The 17,603-nt window shown below is 41.9% G+C and overlaps 1 protein-coding gene across 5 annotated transcripts in view; it reads right to left on the reverse strand.

Annotated features, from left to right (window-relative positions):
- Positions 1–6,524: 6,524 nt before the first annotated feature.
- PGCKA1 (PDCD10 and GCKIII kinases associated 1) overlaps positions 6,525–17,603 on the reverse strand; it is a 43,138-nt gene continuing 32,059 nt past the window's right edge. For 4 of the 5 annotated variants that reach the window (XM_085545588.1, XM_085545589.1, XM_085545587.1 and 1 more), the window contains 2 exons: positions 10,661–10,708; positions 6,525–10,019 (listed from right to left, as the gene is read on the reverse strand). In XM_085545588.1, the coding sequence (XP_085401714.1) occupies positions 9,062–10,019; positions 10,661–10,708 (1,006 nt within the window). In that variant the 3' untranslated portion in view covers positions 6,525–9,061. The remainder of the gene's footprint in view (positions 10,020–10,660; positions 10,709–17,603) is intronic. The other variant, XM_085545590.1, reaches the window with a different exon arrangement.

Below are 17,603 nucleotides of genomic sequence, written 5' to 3' on the forward strand. Positions count from 1 at the left end.
CTCAAAGCAAGATGTTGTGGCTAGGGAGATGTAATTATCAGCGTACCATCCTGTTTGCATTTTTTCTGTTCTTTATTTCAGTGTTTCCGAGCTGCATCACACAAGGTCTGTTTTGAGATCTGGGCTCGCTGAGTTTTAGAAGTTTACGTGCAGCTGTGGTTTACAATCAGAACTAGGAAAAATAAGAAAGAGAAACATTCTTCCAGGCCTCTATTTTCTCAGAGAATTTAGACAGTGCTACTAGAAAAGTAATGGAATTTGAGCACACATTTAGATTCTCATTTCCAGGTATTTACATAACAAAATAACCATAGCGTAATATTCTATGTCCTGTTTTTTTTCCATTGCGTGGTTTTCCACACTCAGCTCCTTGACATTTTTACTGCTTTGCCGTAACAATTTCAGGTTATCTTTCATTGAAAACTGAATACAAATCCAACTGTCATAACAATTGTGCAATACATATGCTTCTATGAGCCGTATGCATATGTTGAATAAATAAGGGTTTCTGTTTTGAGACGTTAAAATTGAACTGGCATCAATCAGTCCTCAAAAGAAATGTGATTTTTTTTTTCTTCACTGAAGGAAACTCTTATTTCCCCCCAACACATTGCTTTGTTTTATTATGTGAGTTGTTATGCTAAAACTCCTCAGTCTACCTCATGTTGCTCTAGAAAACAGATGAGGGAACTACTTACATTTAATAATACCTGATTTTATTGGTAAAGAGCACACCTGCAATGTATCTTTGAAACAGGGTAAGCACAAAAGAGGTTTTCTCCTTTCTGATTCTTTGTCACCAGCACTCAGTTTAGAAGCATGCTGTAGTGTACCTGGCGGCTCTTTGCTCTTTTCTTTCTGATTTTTTTCTTTCTGAATTCTTTCCTTGTTATTCACAAGTACAGAAACCCTGACCAAATTGGAACTTCATATGATTCTTGTACTGCCTGTTTGTGTCACATGCGGAAAGACAACGATGCTTCATGCAGATGGTATAATTTAAAGAAGAAAAAACAGCACCAGTGCCTTCCTGCTTGCTTGAAGTCTATGGGTAGTTGTTTCATCTGGGCAGTTTCTGTACAAGTTAACCCAGGCTGTTCCCACTGTGCTGGTGAATGTGTGGGCTCCCCTATGTCTGCTGGGGAGATGGGGTGAGCTGCCTGCTGAAATCATGCTGGCAGACAGAAGGGAGAGGTTGAAGGGGAAGCCAAGTTGTATGATAAGAAAAGTCTGTCAGAAAGTGTTCTTTTCCCTCCTCCTCCAGTAAATTGAGCTTGTACTTACTGTGTGCTGATACAAAACAATGTGGGAAACAGCTTATTCTAGTGTGGTACTGCTAGTGTCTCCTAGGATGGAACGTGAGCATCTGCTGCTTCTAAGGAGTTAAATTTCCTGGATGTTTAATGGATGTCGAATGCTCCCAGCTGTGCCCTGCAGGTGGCTCCCAGTGCTAATGAGCCTGTACCCATCTAAACCACTGTTCTGTGCGCTTTGGAGCAGCTCAATCCTTCTCCTTGCTGGGCATATGATACTACTGCTAATGAACAAACAAGAAAACAGAAGTGCAGATCGTTTTGTTTTGTTTTTGTTTTTTTCCCTTTACTTTTGGGGCACATATTATAAGGTACCACTGCTCTGTTTCCTACTGCAGTCTGACCTCACCTCTTGCTCTGGACAAACTGTTTTTTCCCCCATTGCCTACGAGCACCACCTGTAACAAAGCACACTTGATTTCTGAACAACCATTTACAGAGCTACAAAGCTCCCAGGTGGCCTAAGGACTGCATTAAGGCATCTGGTTAAGGAAATTAATTAAAGAATGTGTCAGGCTGGAGCAAGGAGGGAAAACTGAGTAATATGAGATGGGAGTAGCTCCTTCTGGTTGTCAGAGAAAGAAAGAGGGGAGAGAGCCCAGGCCTGCAGCACTGGAAGATGGCGGGAGCATGCTAGGAGGCATAATGGTAAGGCGTGAGCAACTTGTGGGTTGTTTTGGAGCTCAGGGCATGGTCTGCTGTGTTTTGCTGTGAATTTGGGTTTGAAATGCCAAGTTACTTGTGCTGGGGATGGACCTTAGTCTGGGGTCAACAGGTGCTTGTTTGTGGGCAGTGCTGGGCTGCCAGTCCCTGGGAACGCAGCTGGGCCTGTTTTGCTCGTCTCTGCATCTGCAGAGTATGACTGTCATATCTTAACACAAATGGCTCTTTTAAAATTGAAATTCATCTCTCTGCTCAGTGTGGATAAGTTGCTCTATACTCGGGTAAGGTGGCATATAATACTTTGAAATTGTCTTTAAAGCCTAGTGTGGATATTTAACTACCGACCTTTTCGTATCCCATCTTACAGTCGTAGTAATGAGCCTTGGAAAGCAGCAATTGTAGGAGGATGTTTAAATATCCATCCCGTGCTGCACTTTCTACTTTTACTACGCGTGTGGGTGTACGGAGGTGTACGGTGCTCCCTGCGTTTGGTGTAGAGCAGCTGGAATGTATTCGTGGCAGCAGAGGGAGCTGTTGACGCTTTTATGGGTTATTCAAGAAAACTTAGAGCGCGCCCCAAAGTGTTTTAAAAACACCGAAAAGCCCCAGTTTAACCAGAGGTACCTCGCTCATTGCATTTCTCTACCCGGGGGCTGGGCGGCGGGGTCTCCTGTGCCCCACAGCCGGCAGGGCGCTGTGCTGGGGTTGGGGCTGCCCCTTTCCTGCCTTGTCCCCATCCCGTCCTCGCAGGGGGGGGGGGGGGGGGGGGGGCACGGCAGAACCCAGCCCCACCTCTGTGCCCTTCCCGGAGCCGGGAAGTGGCTGCTGCAATTACTGAGAGGAACAACGCAAACCTCTCCTCAAGCCAAATTTTTAATCAAAGCAATGAGAGGGAACAGGACATGTGCGGCTCGCGTCAAAACAATAGCTGTGCGCATCAGCTCCTAATTAACACACAGGCATGACTCTGGAAAAGCAATTCGCAATTAGGGTGGAATATGTGTATTTATTTTTATTTTGATTAACGTTGGGTTTTTTTCTTTTCTTCTTTTTGAAGCTGCTTTTACTAGTCGGGTTTCATACGCAAGTTTCAATAAACAGGAGATTAATAGGTAGGAATTAACAATAACTGAAATGAGATGGCGTCATTGTTCTGGGAAAATGCACTGAATGCTTCATGCATTAACCTTTGTGTTACTTGTACCCAGCAAACTGAAATTCATTGGGTTAATAGTGTACAGTACTTCCTTCATTCTGGTGATGGGTACTGGGGGAGGGATGGAGAAACCTGTGCTGGTTTTGGCCACAGCAAAGCCTTTTCGTATAGCAGACCTTGTGCTGGAAATGCCAACAATTGCTTAGATCTGAAGATTATTCTGAAGAAAGTAAAGCTTTACTTAAGTATCAGCTGCTAGACAAGAGATGGAAACAACCTATAGAGATAATTCCAGGAGACTATCACCCTAATCTCTGCAGTTTGTTATCAAACGCTTACATTATATTTTCATCTTGCTGATACATTCATGTTTGTCCTATTGCTCATAGTCATACTGTGTCTGTTGTGTACATTCATCTCCTTTAGAGTAAGCCTCCTTAACCTACTGGCTACCACATGGTGCAGCTTGGATTGTTAAGTGTTAAGGGATGCAGTGTGTGTGATCACAGATCACTGCAAATCTGTCCAGCCTTGAGGCTGAGGGCGTTGCCTTGCTTGTGCTTCTGCACCCTCATGGAATGAAGCTAATCTCTGGCTCAGAGTAAATAGCAGCGAGCACAATGAGCAAACAAGTTAAACCACAGCCTTCGTGTGACATGGTTTCATTGTGGGGTTGGTTCAGTGCTTTTTCTTAAGTTATCTGTCACCTGACGTAATAACGGGATTCTGTATTTCCTGAAAGACTTGTTTGGTTGGTTGTTTTTCTCCCTGTTGGTAGTGTACAGAACTGAACTGTGAAGTATATAAAAAAGCAGGCATGTTGTTTGGTCTGCAGCCATTTCAGTTGAAATTCAGGGCCAGAAACTGTTTAGCTTCCACACGGTTTTGTTTGTGAGGATGGTTGTGAGATGACTGCTTATGGACGTCAGCAACTGGGTTAAAAACAAAGTCAAGATAATCTTCATCTGTCTTGATTCACTGAAAGAATCTTGTAGGCTGAGTAAAGTTGTCCATGGGGATATTGCTCATCTCTGACTGGAAGGTGATAGGAGGATGAGGGAGGGGGGAAAGGGGCTCAGGCAGTGAGTTGGTCACAGCCTAAGAGAAGGGGTGGGCAGGTTACTGAATAATGATCTGCTCTGAAGCTGCAATAAACCATTCTAACAAACAAAATCTTTAGTAAAAATGTGACTGTTTATGATGAGAAGAAGCTCAAAGCAACTGGAACAGTGCTCAGTCAGTAGCGGCTGACACAAGTAGTATTATCTATAGGTGTTGGCTGAATATTTCTGTTTATCTTACTGGTTCAATTCTAGTTCTCTTCTAAAGTTTGGGGAGTCACTGTGAAGGTTCAAAGTGAATGAAGATTTTAAAATGAATTTCCCTGAGATCCCAAATGAAATCCTTAGTGGAGACAGAGTCCTTAAGGCTGAGCTGCCTGACTTTGGATGTGTGTGTGAAATTTGGGAAGCCTGTCCAGGGGAGGGGCTGGGGACTTTCTACTTTGTTTTCATGATGGCAAGGAAGCGAAAAATAGAATAAAATTATTTTCCAAGGGCAGTTCTAGTTGGAAAGGCCAGTGAGAATTCTTTATCTGCGACCAACAGTCTTAAACACTGTATGAGATATAGATGTACAAAAACCTGGTACACTGTCTGAAGCAACTCTGTTGATAATGCTTTCTTTAAGAATAAATTGGTTCCCATGTAGACTGACTTTGATAAACTTACTTTCTTGTGTTCTTAGCATGCTAAGTTCTACTGCGTTTAATTTTGGAGGGATGTCACAATTCAAGATAAATAATCCATTGAGAGAAATCATTTCAGTGTAATTAAAATGCTCAACTTAAGCATTTGAATAAATGTATGAAATACCATAGAAATAGGCTGTTATAAATGTTCATATATTCTATTCTTGTTTAGCCCAATGTGATTTATTGGCAAGAATTAATCTTGTGGAAAATTAAATCACATTTAGAAAATTAAAACTGTGAATGCAACATGAGGGAAATATTAATTTTCATTTTTTTTAAAAGTCTGTGTTTCATGAATTTACATGATAAAAATTATATTTTTAGATTACTTTAAAGCATCTTTTAGCAAATAATGACTTTCTATTTCTGGATTTTAATTTTTAATGGAGAGTCTCCATAGCAACACTTGCCCAGTCAATTGCTTTTGTTCTTTAAAAGAAAAAAAAAAGTGTGGAATTTATCTATTTCCAGGTTCCTACTTTCTTGTTACGATTTTGTTTGCTGAACTGAAGAATTCTGCATTGACGTATCTTGGTTTTTATTGTTGCTTTGTAAATAAATGTGCCCTTTAATATTTAGCTGGGGATAAAATCAGTTAATTTCCTTGAGTTAGGTGGACTGGGACATCTTCCTTCCCTGTTGTTCATATTTGGGATCCATTGGGTCTGAATTTTTTCTTTGGGTAATTACCCAATGCTGACCCACTGCTAAAAGAGAACATTCTAAGCTTACTCATATTCTACATCTCTTTGCTTATATACAGAAAAACTATGATTTCCCTTTAAGCTGCGTTACTATCTTTAGTGAATAACCAGTAAAATATGAGCTTCCAAGATGAAATATTTTTCATAGAATTTCCAGCTTTTGCAATAGTTTTCCATATTGTTGTCTGTTCTTCATTTCTACACAAATGTCTTCACACTTACTTGTATAGAAATGCATCAAATATAGAAACGTTACCAACAGGTGTTGGCCGACTTGCTCTCATTCTTTTTGCTACAAGAGAAAACAGACACACTTAGGTTCTACTTCATAAATGAATCTACAAAACATTGGTTTGGATATGGTGTCTTGGACCACACCAATATGTGATGTAACTGATGGTCGGCGCATGTACATGCATAGAATCATAGAATGGTGTGGGTTGGGAGGGACTTCAAAGTTCATCCAGTTTCAACCGACCCACTCGATCAGGCTGCCCAATGCCCTATCCTGCCTCCATGGTTTTAGATAGGAGGTAAGGGAAATCTGAATGGTGATGATACCTCATTCTTGTTTCAGAAAAGTTTTTGCATGCTGCAGGTTTGAGGTTATGCAGGTACCTGACTTGAGAAAGATAAGAACTGACTTTGATTTGTGCTGGAAGTCCTAAGCTTAGAGAAATGGAAAACTTGTTTTTATCTTGCAGTATTTGGATAAAAGGAGGAAATCTGCATTTAAACAAATTCTTTAAGTATTTGTACTTTGCTTGAAGCTCACCTCTTGTTTTGGTCCTCACATGTGTGTTAATGGCATTCAGTGTATATTGCTGGCAAATACATAGTTGATGTTTATTATGTATCTAATGAAGGATTTACCTTTTTATTTTAAGTAACTGTTGTATAGTCGAATTCTATGAAGTACAAAATCCACCAGATAATTTTTCATAAGTTTAAAAAATTTATTGAGCACTTAACAGGCTCAGAAACCACAACATTTCAGTACAAAATTCAAGTGTTTCCTATTACAGCTGTTAATATCTGCCTTTTGATGAAATGACAGCACTGAGTGGGTCTCTAACTCCTTTGCTTTCCACAAGGAATCCAACAAAAGTAACTCAGTTGTCTGAAGATCAGAGAGATAGTAAAAGTACCAGGAATGCAGGTCTGATATTCTGAGGTCTTATGCTTAATTCAACTTGTAAGCTCAATCTTTCCTCCTGTAAGCTTAGGGACTGCACTCAAGTCAGAGATGTGACCTAACTGGCTCTCACTGGTCATGTATAAGCAACACATCTTGCTGGGGAGCTTGAAGACACAACCTCTTTGCAAACTGTCTTGTTAAGGGAAATGATGTAGGCTTGGAGAATTTATTAGAGTTCAGAGATCTCAGTCTGTGGTTTCAAGATGGTTTTAATCTATCTGGTAGGAATTAATTTTGATCCCTCTTCAGCATTTCTGTTACTGTGAGCATGGTTCTTGTGCTCATCAAACCACCTGACTTTCCCACTCTTGACTTTGCCTCGGCTTCTGCTGCTTTAATGATCTAAACTGACTGATTAGACCTATCAGTCTCACCTCAGTGCCAGGGAATGTTATGGAATGGATAATATCAGGAGTCATCATGGATAAATTAAAGCTCAACTGTGGGATCAGGCCCAATCAGCATGGATTCATGAATGGTAGATCCTGTTTGACAAACCTGGCTTTGTGCTAAGATGAGGTGACCCACTTAGTGGATGAAGGTAAGGCTGTCAGTGTGGTCTGCCTGGACTTCAGTAAAACCTTTGACCCTGTCACCCACAACATTCTCATGGAGAAGCTGGCTGCCCACTGTTTGGATGGGCATGTACTCCTGCTGGGTGAAACACTGGCTGGATGGCCAAGCCCAGAGTTATGGTAATAGAGTTAAATCTAGTTGGCAGCCAGTCACGAGTGGTGTCCCCTGGGGTTTGGTACTGGGGCCACTTCTATTTAACACCTTTACTAATGATTTGATGAGGGGATTGACTGTACCCTCAGTGAGTTTGAAGATGGTACCAAGTTGGGAGGTAGTGTTGATCTGCCAGAGGGTGGAAAGGCACTACAGAGGGACTTGGATAGGCTGGATCGATGGACAAAGGCAAACTATATCAGTTTCAGTAGAGCCAAGTGTTGGGTCCTGTATTTTGGTCACAACAACCCTGGGTCAACCCTACAGGCTTTGGGAGGAGTGACTGGAAAGCTGCTTGACAGAAAGACACCCTGGTGTACTGATGGACAGTCAGCTGAATATGAGCCAGCAGTTTGCCCAGCTGGCCAAGAGGGCCAATGGCATCCTGGCTTGTATCAGGAATGGTGTGGTGAGCAGGAATAGGGAAGTTATCCTGCCCCTGTACTTGGCATTGGTGAGGCCTCACCTCGAGTACTGTGTTCAGTTTTGGACACCTCAGTCCAGGAAGGGTATGGAGGTGCTGGAGCAGGCCCAAAAAAGGGCAACAAGGCTTGTGAAGGGCTTGGAAATATGCTCTATGAGGAGACACTGAAGGAACTGGGGCTATTTAGTCTGAGGAAAAGGAGGCTGAGGGGAGACCTTATTGCTCTCTTCCAATATCTGAAAGGTGATTGCAGTGAGAGCCAGTTTGGTCTGTTCTCAGTGGTGATAAGATGAGGGGAAATGGCCTTAAGTTGTGCCAGGGTAGGATTTAGGTTGGATATCAGGAAAAGCTACTTTACAGAAAGGGATGTGAAGCACAGGAATAGGCTCTCCAGGGAGGTGGTTGAGTCATCATCCCTGGATGTGTTTAAAAACCATTTGGATGTGGTGCTCAGGGACATGATTTAGTGGTGGGTCTAGTGTTAGGGTAGTGTGATTAGGTTGTGGTTGGACTTATCTTGAAGGTCTTTTCCAGCCTGAGCAATTCTATGATTCTATGAAAGCAGGTCACTGGGGTATCAGATCAAGTCCAGGCAAGGTGTAACAGAAAAGGTGTAATTATCCTCAACCCACCTGCACACGAACTAAAGCATGAGCCAAGCTGCTTTCCTCCTCTCATACTGTGTTATAGAGCTGTGCATCAGTTTTATTGTATGTCCTAACGTGAAAATCTGTGATTTCTAACTCCATGTCTTCTATAGTTCAGTTTTAAATAATGGAATTTTTCTGAACCTGGAACATGCAGTGTGTGCAGACCCTCCTGAGAGTCAAAACTGAGGGAAATGTCTGTGTGAGACCAGGTGAGAGGTGGATATACAACAGAATATCCTGTGTGTAAAGAATGATGCTTTGCCCTCCTGGTTGGTCCTGTACAGAAAAACATACGTGCTTCAGGCAGTGGAAATTAGAAGGCTGTATAAAACAGTTGAAGGGACAGAGATTTAGTCCCAATCTTTTCATATATGTGATTTGTAACAGCTGTCCACGTGAACATCGCATGCATTCATACAGATCCAGAAAATGATCTGGATCCCACCCAGTGTATCAGAAAGAGACCTTTGTCTAGTATGCATCATCCTCTTCTAGGTCTTCACCTGCAGTTGCAGCTTCCAGTGCAGCCAGAGCTGCTGCTACTTCTGCATCTTCCTCCTCAGTTTCTCCACTGATGTCTGTGTGGCTCTGATGTGTGGGTGCCTGTGATGCTGTGGGTGCAGCTGTAGAAGCAATGCCATTGGGAATGTCCTCACTCAAGCCTGCAGAGTCAGTGTTAAAAGGCTCGATACTGCTTTCCTCTGCATGCAAAGATGGGGTTACATGAAGGTCTTGACCCTGCATTGCTGAATGCTTAGTCATTTGGTCTGGATGTGCATAGTTGACTGAAATGCTATCTTTCTCAACATAGTTCCTGATTTGGTTGCCATTTTGGCAATAATCTATATCTGGCAGTTTTATGGCATCGTTATTTTGTGTGTCCAATACTGCACTTCCTTTGAGAAAGTTACTATCTTCTATAGACCAGGGTTTCACACCTTGAATACTGTTCATCTGACTGCAGTCTGCCTTCCTGTGACTGCCTGCTCCTAGGTCAAGCTCTTGGCCACACTCATTCGGTTTGGATTGGAAGTCTTTAGTATTGACTGAAGAAGGCTCTGCAGGCTGGCTGGAGGTGCTCTGTTCACTGGCTTCTTTCACTGAGTTTGTGCTGGGGCTGAGAATGGGGTGTACACCAGCATGAGAGCTGCTGCCATTGACTGCAACATCAAGCTTTGCAACACACTTCACAAGGCTGTCATCTTGAAAAGCATCGTCTCTGTGGTTCCAGAGGGTCTCCCCTGTGCTATTTACCTGATTTTTAGTTCCTGTTCCTTTTAGCTCATCCTTCTGCGGTTCTTTTTTCTGTTCTTTAATTTCACAGTTCTTTTTGATTTTGAATTTATTGCTTCTTTGCTCTTCTTGTTTGTAGCTGTTTCCTTCATGAGTGCATCCAGGTGATTGTAACTCTTCTGGATCAAAAATGTAGCTGGAATAAAAGAAGTTTGTAGAAGAAATGTTAAGCTATTAATAGTAGTACTTAAAAAATGACTATGCTTCGTTTTTAAGCTTGAGTTTTTAAGAAACTGGTGTCACTGAGGTTTACCTGAGGTCCTGAGAATGACCTAAACTGAGTGGGAATGTTGGATTATGCTGTAGTCTCCTTAGAGTGGCGAAGAACTAACCCCTATAGTGAGGTTCACCTGAAGCCCAGGAAGATATCAGAGGACCTTCTGCTTGTTGCATGTTTCTAGCTTTGCTTATTTTCTTCCTTTGGATGGGTGGGTTAAGCAATAGGTAGTCATCAGACTGTTAATTGCTGTGCGCTCATGTAGTTGCCAAAATGGGGTAGCTTATGGTACCTATGTAAGGGAAATCTTTTTGGTTAAGATGAGTTTTCAGTCCAACACAGTATTTCTGTGGCTTGGGAATTATAGAAATGGACCTCAAATGCAATAAACCAAAAGGACATTCGTGAGAAGGCAGAGTATCTGTGCTCTGGTGTGACTTTAAAGATGCCCAAACTCTGGGAAAGCTCCAGTCTCCAACTAATCTTATCAGTAGGTGTGGAGGAGCACAGAAATATTTTAATGTTTTTCTTTTATTCAGTTTAAACATCTTTTATTGTACCTTTGTATCATTTTGCAGCACCTGCACCCCATCTGGATTTTCTTTAATCTGAAAAGAGAGAAAAGGAAAGAAAGGGGGAAGGAAAATGAGTGAAGTGTTTTGAAACTAATGCATGAGTAATTATATGGAAAATTACACTAGTTTAGGAGGGTTTTATTACTCCAAAAGAAATACACCTACACAAGGATGGATGCAGTACAGTTCAAGCTCCTTGTAGTTTTCTATATTGCACTGATAGTGGACTGCAGTTGGAGAATAATCTGAGGAAGAATTTAAGAGCTCTTAAGCAGAAATTGTGTTCTTCCAGAATGTTTTTCTAGTCTGCAGCCGTTTTATGATTTGGAGATTCCTAAGACAAACTATTAATGTTTTGTATTGGCAGCTGGCATCTGTGGCATCCTTTAGTTAGCAGCTCCACAGATTAGCCTTGTCTGTGTGATGGATCCCCTGCTTTTGTGTCATTCAGTCATGTCTCTTACTAGCAGGGCTCAGTGCTCTCTGGTCTGTGCTGGAGCAGACAGGAGCAATGTGCTCTGGGGTGGCTGCAGTACAGGTAGTACAGGTCCTGCACTGCCACCTTCAGGTCCTGTGCTCCGTCTGACCAATCTTCGTCTGTTGGCATATGATGCGTACTGACACTACTTCGTGCCTTAGGTCGTCCTTGTCATTGTTCGCTGGAGATTAGTGTTTTGACATCCTTTGTGAATTAAGGGTGGGAACCACGGTGCCGAGTTCTCACAATGTGGGGAGCTGCTGAGTTGGCTCCATGAGAGCTACTGGGCACTGAGATAACCGTGTTGAACTCTATTAATCCCCTGGTTAGATGCAGAGATGTTGCTGGGATTGGCACTTAGTTATGTGCAGTGTTGTGTGCCTGTATTTTATGACAATACATTCCTCAGGCTTTGACTGGAGCTACCAAACTGCTTGAATCTTGCTACATCTCAGTATAACACCAACTTTCTGTGGATGTGTGTCATTGCCTGATCTGGTGAGATGCTGAGAGCCACCTGCTTTGTGTTCATGTATCAGTCTATGGGAAGTCCATGGGAAGAAACATTTTGTTAATTTGGACACTCAAGAATTTTTGTGTTCTAAACCTAAATGAAGGAACAGACATGAACTACCCCAAATCGGTAGGGAAGTTATTCTTGATTTTACAGGTTTGGGCTACCTTAATTTGAGTTAATCGAGTCAGGACACTTGTTAGTTGTTGTTGTCTGTTGTCATTCAAACTTTTATCTCTTCATGACCTACAATTTTGCATGCTTTTGCCGCAGCCTAAGGACAGCAGCTTGCTTCCCATGAGACAGATTGATAACACAAGGTCAGGGTATTTTTTAGAGTCAGCTATTCACAGAACAGCTAAGGAAAATATTATTGATTTATTCATACCAGGCATGGTCTGTACTGCCCACCAGTGATCATGCTGGCAAGAATTATAATGCACTCTATGCTGTTAGCTTATTGTTCTCCATTTTCCCCTTCTAAATATGACTTCCTTTGCTGCTAGCACTGTGCGCAGTGCCTCACATCCATCCCCATGTTTCTGAAGCCTCTAAGAGCTTGCAGTCATTCAGCAGCTGGCTCCGACCTGCTCCTGCCTCTGCCTTCACTCTTTGTGCCTCATCTGTCTTAGAGCAGAAGTTGCTGTAAGGGTGAGGCAGATTGCTGCAGCTCAGTGCCTGTCAGGGCAGCCTGTGCTGAGCTGCTCTGCTGCCTCTGAGTGGTGCTGCTCCTCCCTCTTCCTTAAATGCATTCTCCCTTCTTACACCTCTGCTGGTTTCTTGCTGTGTGCCATTGTCCTCCACAATAATATCATAGCAGGAATCCCAATGCAGTATTTTGTGCCCAGAGAGCCTGCAAGAACTGGCTGATGTGGCCATGAATACTGACCCTCTTTGCGCGCAGATCTTCTACAATATGAAGGAATTTGGGCAAGTTTGATGTGGTATGAGGCTTGTTTGAGCCAGCTCATGTAGCCTTTTCTGGACAAAACAGAATTCTTCATTTGCTTTGATGGTTCTGAATGATGAACTAGTTAGCCCAGGCATGTCTGGCCTGCCCTGTACCCTGTGCTATTACGGAAGCAGCTTTGCAACTGTCACTCAGCAGCAACCAGACAGTGGGTGGACCATGAACTCCATCTGAGCTGAAGTTTGGGCACGGGGTGCAGTGCAGTGCCAGCTCAAATTATAGCAAGTAAATTCACGGACTGTGATATAGTGGCTGAATGCAGTGCTGTGAACAGTGAAAAATATGCAGCCTCACTTTCTGTCTTGAAGAAGGATTGATTCATTGATTGATACATTGATTGATCATTCATTGATACATGTTGAACATTGATGCATGTGAGCACAGTAAGGCAGTGGGAGGTGCATTTCAGCAGTGGTGATAACAACTGTGGGTCACCTCCACTGGTACAGGTTTTTACAAGTTTGCCATGCTGGCTTTTGTTCCTCACTGGTGAGAATAGATAGTTAAGGGTGGTGACTGTGTTGAATAACAGTGTTCTGTAGCTGAGGATTTGCTCTATCAGACAGTGTTCTTGTGCTCACTCTGTGTTGTAGTTCCCATGGAAATAAAAAGGAGGCATTACTTCTGGAGCGACCTACATATATGTGATCCAAGACAATTCCTCTTTATTCCTTCCGGCCCAGGCAAGCCAAAACATCGAATACCTATGAGTTATCCCTTCTTTAGATTAAGAATGATTTGAAGTTAATTCAATTGAGCTAATCTATGTGTTGACACTTGTTTTGGTTTGAACTGCCTATTTAGTTTTAGCTTAAACATTCTTCTAAAAAAAAAGAACAAAAATTGCTTAAAATTGACCAACCCTTGCGAATCTTGGCCTTCAAGTCTGAGTGGCTGCCATGCGTTAGGTAAGTCACAGTGACTGTGTGATTAGTCCATGGGAAAGGCAACGTCTGTTAAGCCTCTTTCTATAGAGGCTAAGCTGCTGCTATCCTTCGTGCTTGCCACTGGCTTTGGGTATGCAAATATTATTTCAGCTCTGGTAAATTGTGATGACTTCAGTTGCTGTCAGTTGGCAGGTGAAACCATTGGAACGCTCATGCAGGCCTGAGTGCTTGGCTTTAAAGTGTCTGGGTTTGGTGAAACCAGTCCAAGTCTGCCCATAGCCTGGTTCTGAGGGCAGATCCTGCTTCGAGCTGGCTGGGTCACTGCACATCAGGCTGCTTCTGCTTAATCTGCTCTGACAAGTTTCCTACTGTGTGCCCATATTTATAACACTGTGTGATTTTTAAAAGGAACTTGCTTGTATAGGTTTTAACTACTGGGAAGTGCTAATTGATGTCCTTCATTTGGTTGTGAAGACGTTTGTTATCTTCACAGAAAGCAATTACGATTGGAAATGACCATTGTTATTTTCATAAGAAGCACTTTACTGTTTGTGTTTTTTAATTACAGATACTGTTTGCATGATCTCCACAGCTATTGCATTTATGCTTTTCAGCTGATTAGTTACAACTAAATTCATTCACTGGCATGCATAAGATATGACACATCAAAATATTTTACACAGTATTGTCTTAAGAATTATTTGACATCCCTGTAGTAGGAATATATTTTTTACACTGTTACTGTCTGAGTAATGTTGGTTTTTTCTCCTCCTCGTCCTTTCCTTCTGTGTATACATAGGTTGCTCTGAAAGTAATGCCTCCTATGTATTTTCATGGAAGCTACAACATGCAAAGAGAAGAGTAACACTCTTTGATAGGACAAATTCTGAGTTATAAAACACTATTTTTAATATTTCTGTGAACTGCAAATGATCCAGGAGAATCCTGGATTTCATTGATGATAACTTTCAGGTTCAGCTATTAGACAGACTGACCAGAGGTGAAGCATTGCCGGACCTGGAACTCACCAGTGTGGAGGAGATCACTAAAGATACTAAGACCAGAGGCAGCCTGGGCTGCAGCGACCAGGCTCTGGTTGAGTTTGTGATCCTGAGTTACATAGGCCTGGCAAAGTGTGAAGTCAGGAGCCTGAACTTCTGGTTGTTTAAGGAACTGTTGGATGAGATCTCCCGGGAAGATGTTAGGGTTAGTAGGTTGGAGCCTGATGATCTTTGAGTTCCATTCCAACTCAAGCCATTCTATGAACACGGTCATTACTATTAGCTATACATCCTTACTAGTGGAGAACAACAGTCTGCATGCTGCACTTGTAAGAATCTGTACCAGTGGACATGACCCATGTATATTAATATTTAAAGCCAAACCTGGGAAAGAATTCTGAGGAACAAATTGGTTTCATAGCATGAAAAGATGTGCTTTAGTCCTACTTATTTTGTTTTGTGTAACTTGTTCTAAAGACTTCCATACTGTGTTCATAGTTCCACTAACAAGTAATAATATTAAGAGGCTCCTGTCTGGAGCAGTTTAAATCAAGGAGATGATATGCAGATTGGCAACAAAAACCCAAAAGGGTTAGAGAGAGCTCAGACAACAGATAATTCTAAGTTATCTCTGTCCGAGTTTGGAAAGACATCTAGAATAAGTCATTGCATTCTTTTATGTTGTTCAAATTGTTCAGATTATTGTAGCGTGAAGGAGTACTCTAGCCTCATGGTTTGCAGATTTAGTGCCAGTACTTGCTTCTGTTAATGTAAAAATATTTTTTCCCCTTTTTCTTCAGTGGAAGAGATGGAAGAGGCTCAGCCTTTTCCCCAGCCACACCTGCTGACCTTGAACTGACCATACAAAAGATACTGTAGTTGTATTTTCTTGGCAGTGCCTTAAATCAATGTTCACAGAGACCAGGAAGACCTGATGTTGAGAGTGACTTTTTTGCTTTGAGGTACAATGATATGGGAATACAACTTCTTTAAATCAGTTGGGAAAAATGCTTCTCTGGCTATTAAGGAGGCTGTAACTGAGTTTAATTAGGGGAGAGCAGATTGCCAATTGTCAGACAAGTACGTGCTGAGAAATAGGAGGATATTAAATGTTTTGCTGGTGGCAACTCCTCTGAGAGTGAAAAGGGGCTTTTCTTCATGTGAGACCTTGCTGTGGATGACAAGAATGTATGATGTCTGACTCCACAAATGCGACTTGTAATGCAAGCTTACAGTGTGCTTTAAGAGAAGTATGATTTGCTTTATCAGATTTGAGAAACACAACGTATCTGATTTTAAATTATGTAGTAACACAGCTTCTATTGTCTGTTCAAACTGTACCTGTGCTATGAATAAACTAAAGACAAATGATAATGTCATGTAAAGGGAAGGGCAAACATTTCAGAGAGATAAAAACTGGTTGACAGCCTGTCTCGGTATTCCTAGAAGTTTACATGGAAACAGAAAAATGGCCAATCTCAATTTCGGTTTATGGAGTGTTATATTTTGATTCTGTCTTTATGTATACACCCATACACATGTATGATCTCTTCAGGACGGAGGCAGAAAGGTGAGGAGAGCGAGCACTATATTGTTGTTTTTTTTCTAGTAAGTCACAAATGTGTATATCGTGGCTTGGTGACTTTTGATCTGAGTCATTCATCTTAAGTCAGTTTTCTTTGATTATTTTTTTCTTCCTTGCACTCTGATTCTTTATAAGCTTTTGCTGTTTCTTTGACTTCTCACTCTCCTCTTTCCTTTTCCACTCTAAATTACTAAGTAATGTGCTTTAACCTATGTGTGTTATCTGGGCTGCTAAAGCTGAATTCTGCATCTCCCAGTGGCCTGGAATGCCTTTTTCTGCTCTCATTTCAAGGTAGAGACACTTTTCAGACTAGACCCTGCTAGTCTGGTATAGAGTGAGAATAACCTCAGACATCTGTGGCATTTGACAGGCTTCTCCCCATTTGGGTGGTGTGGTTTGCCTTCTGTGCTGAGGAGGCATTCTCATCTCAGCAGATTTCAGAGGCTGTCCTCAGTGTGTGCCAAGGGCTGAGAAAGGATCAGGTGCATTGATGTGTGGAGGAGGGAAGTGCAATTTGTTACTGAGGGGAGGAGGCAGCAGAACAATTGGTCTGGATAACTGATAACATTAAAAAAAGCATGGAAAGATCACAGCACAGATGGTAAAGCAGAGAAGAACTTTAATTAGGAATTTAGGGAACTAGTAAACATACACTAGAAAAAACACCCTCCTGTCGTAGAGGAAGAGAAAGATAACAGAGAGAAGGTTATTAAGGAAGAAGGAGTAGGGACACAGCTACTTTAGCAAATCTGTGTGCAGGTTAATAGCATCTGGGAGAGGAGTATTTTGCTTTCCATAAAGTACAGAGAACTCTTCAAATCTGTTTTTATCCAGAACTCTCTGTTCTGAGGACAGACTGTTTCCAAAGAGAGAGAGAATTGTTCTGGGCCCAGAATCCCCTTGTCCTAGGGGTTCTCCAGATCACCTCTGAACCTGTATCTGAAAGTTATAGCCTAAGTTAGTTGGAATTGACCCATTACTATACAGGTGACAACAACAACAAAAAAATAAAAATGTGAAAAATAAAACCATGTAGCATGTCTGATGTCTTTTAGAGAGCATCTGGATTCATTGGCATCTCATGTCTTAGTGCAGTTACTATGAAGGCAACAATGTGATATCTGCAGTAAGGTCCCTGCGGTAAGACCAGTACTTAAAAGCTGAACTGAAGTTTCTACTTTCCTTTCCTCTGACTGATTCTTAGTCTGGTAATTTGTATTAAAAGTGCTTCAGGGAGCAAATCAACTGTTGCATAGCATCTAAAATAAACAAACTGACCTGGGGAGGCATCATAATGTGCTCCCTTACAGAAAATGGTCCCACCTGATGAGTTGGCTTTGCCTGTTAACTTTTCTTTATCTGAATTGATTTCAGGCTTCTTGTTCACACTTTCTTTAACTTTAATACAGAAGTGTCAACCCCAGTAGGAATACATGTCTGTTCCATCCCAGTTACACAGTCCCTGCTGTCTGCATGGCTCTGCAAGGAAGGGA

This window comes from Coturnix japonica, chromosome 4, assembly GCF_054131305.1.
Source record: "Coturnix japonica strain WE chromosome 4, WE-NBRP24, whole genome shotgun sequence".
NCBI lineage: Eukaryota > Metazoa > Chordata > Aves > Galliformes > Phasianidae > Coturnix > Coturnix japonica.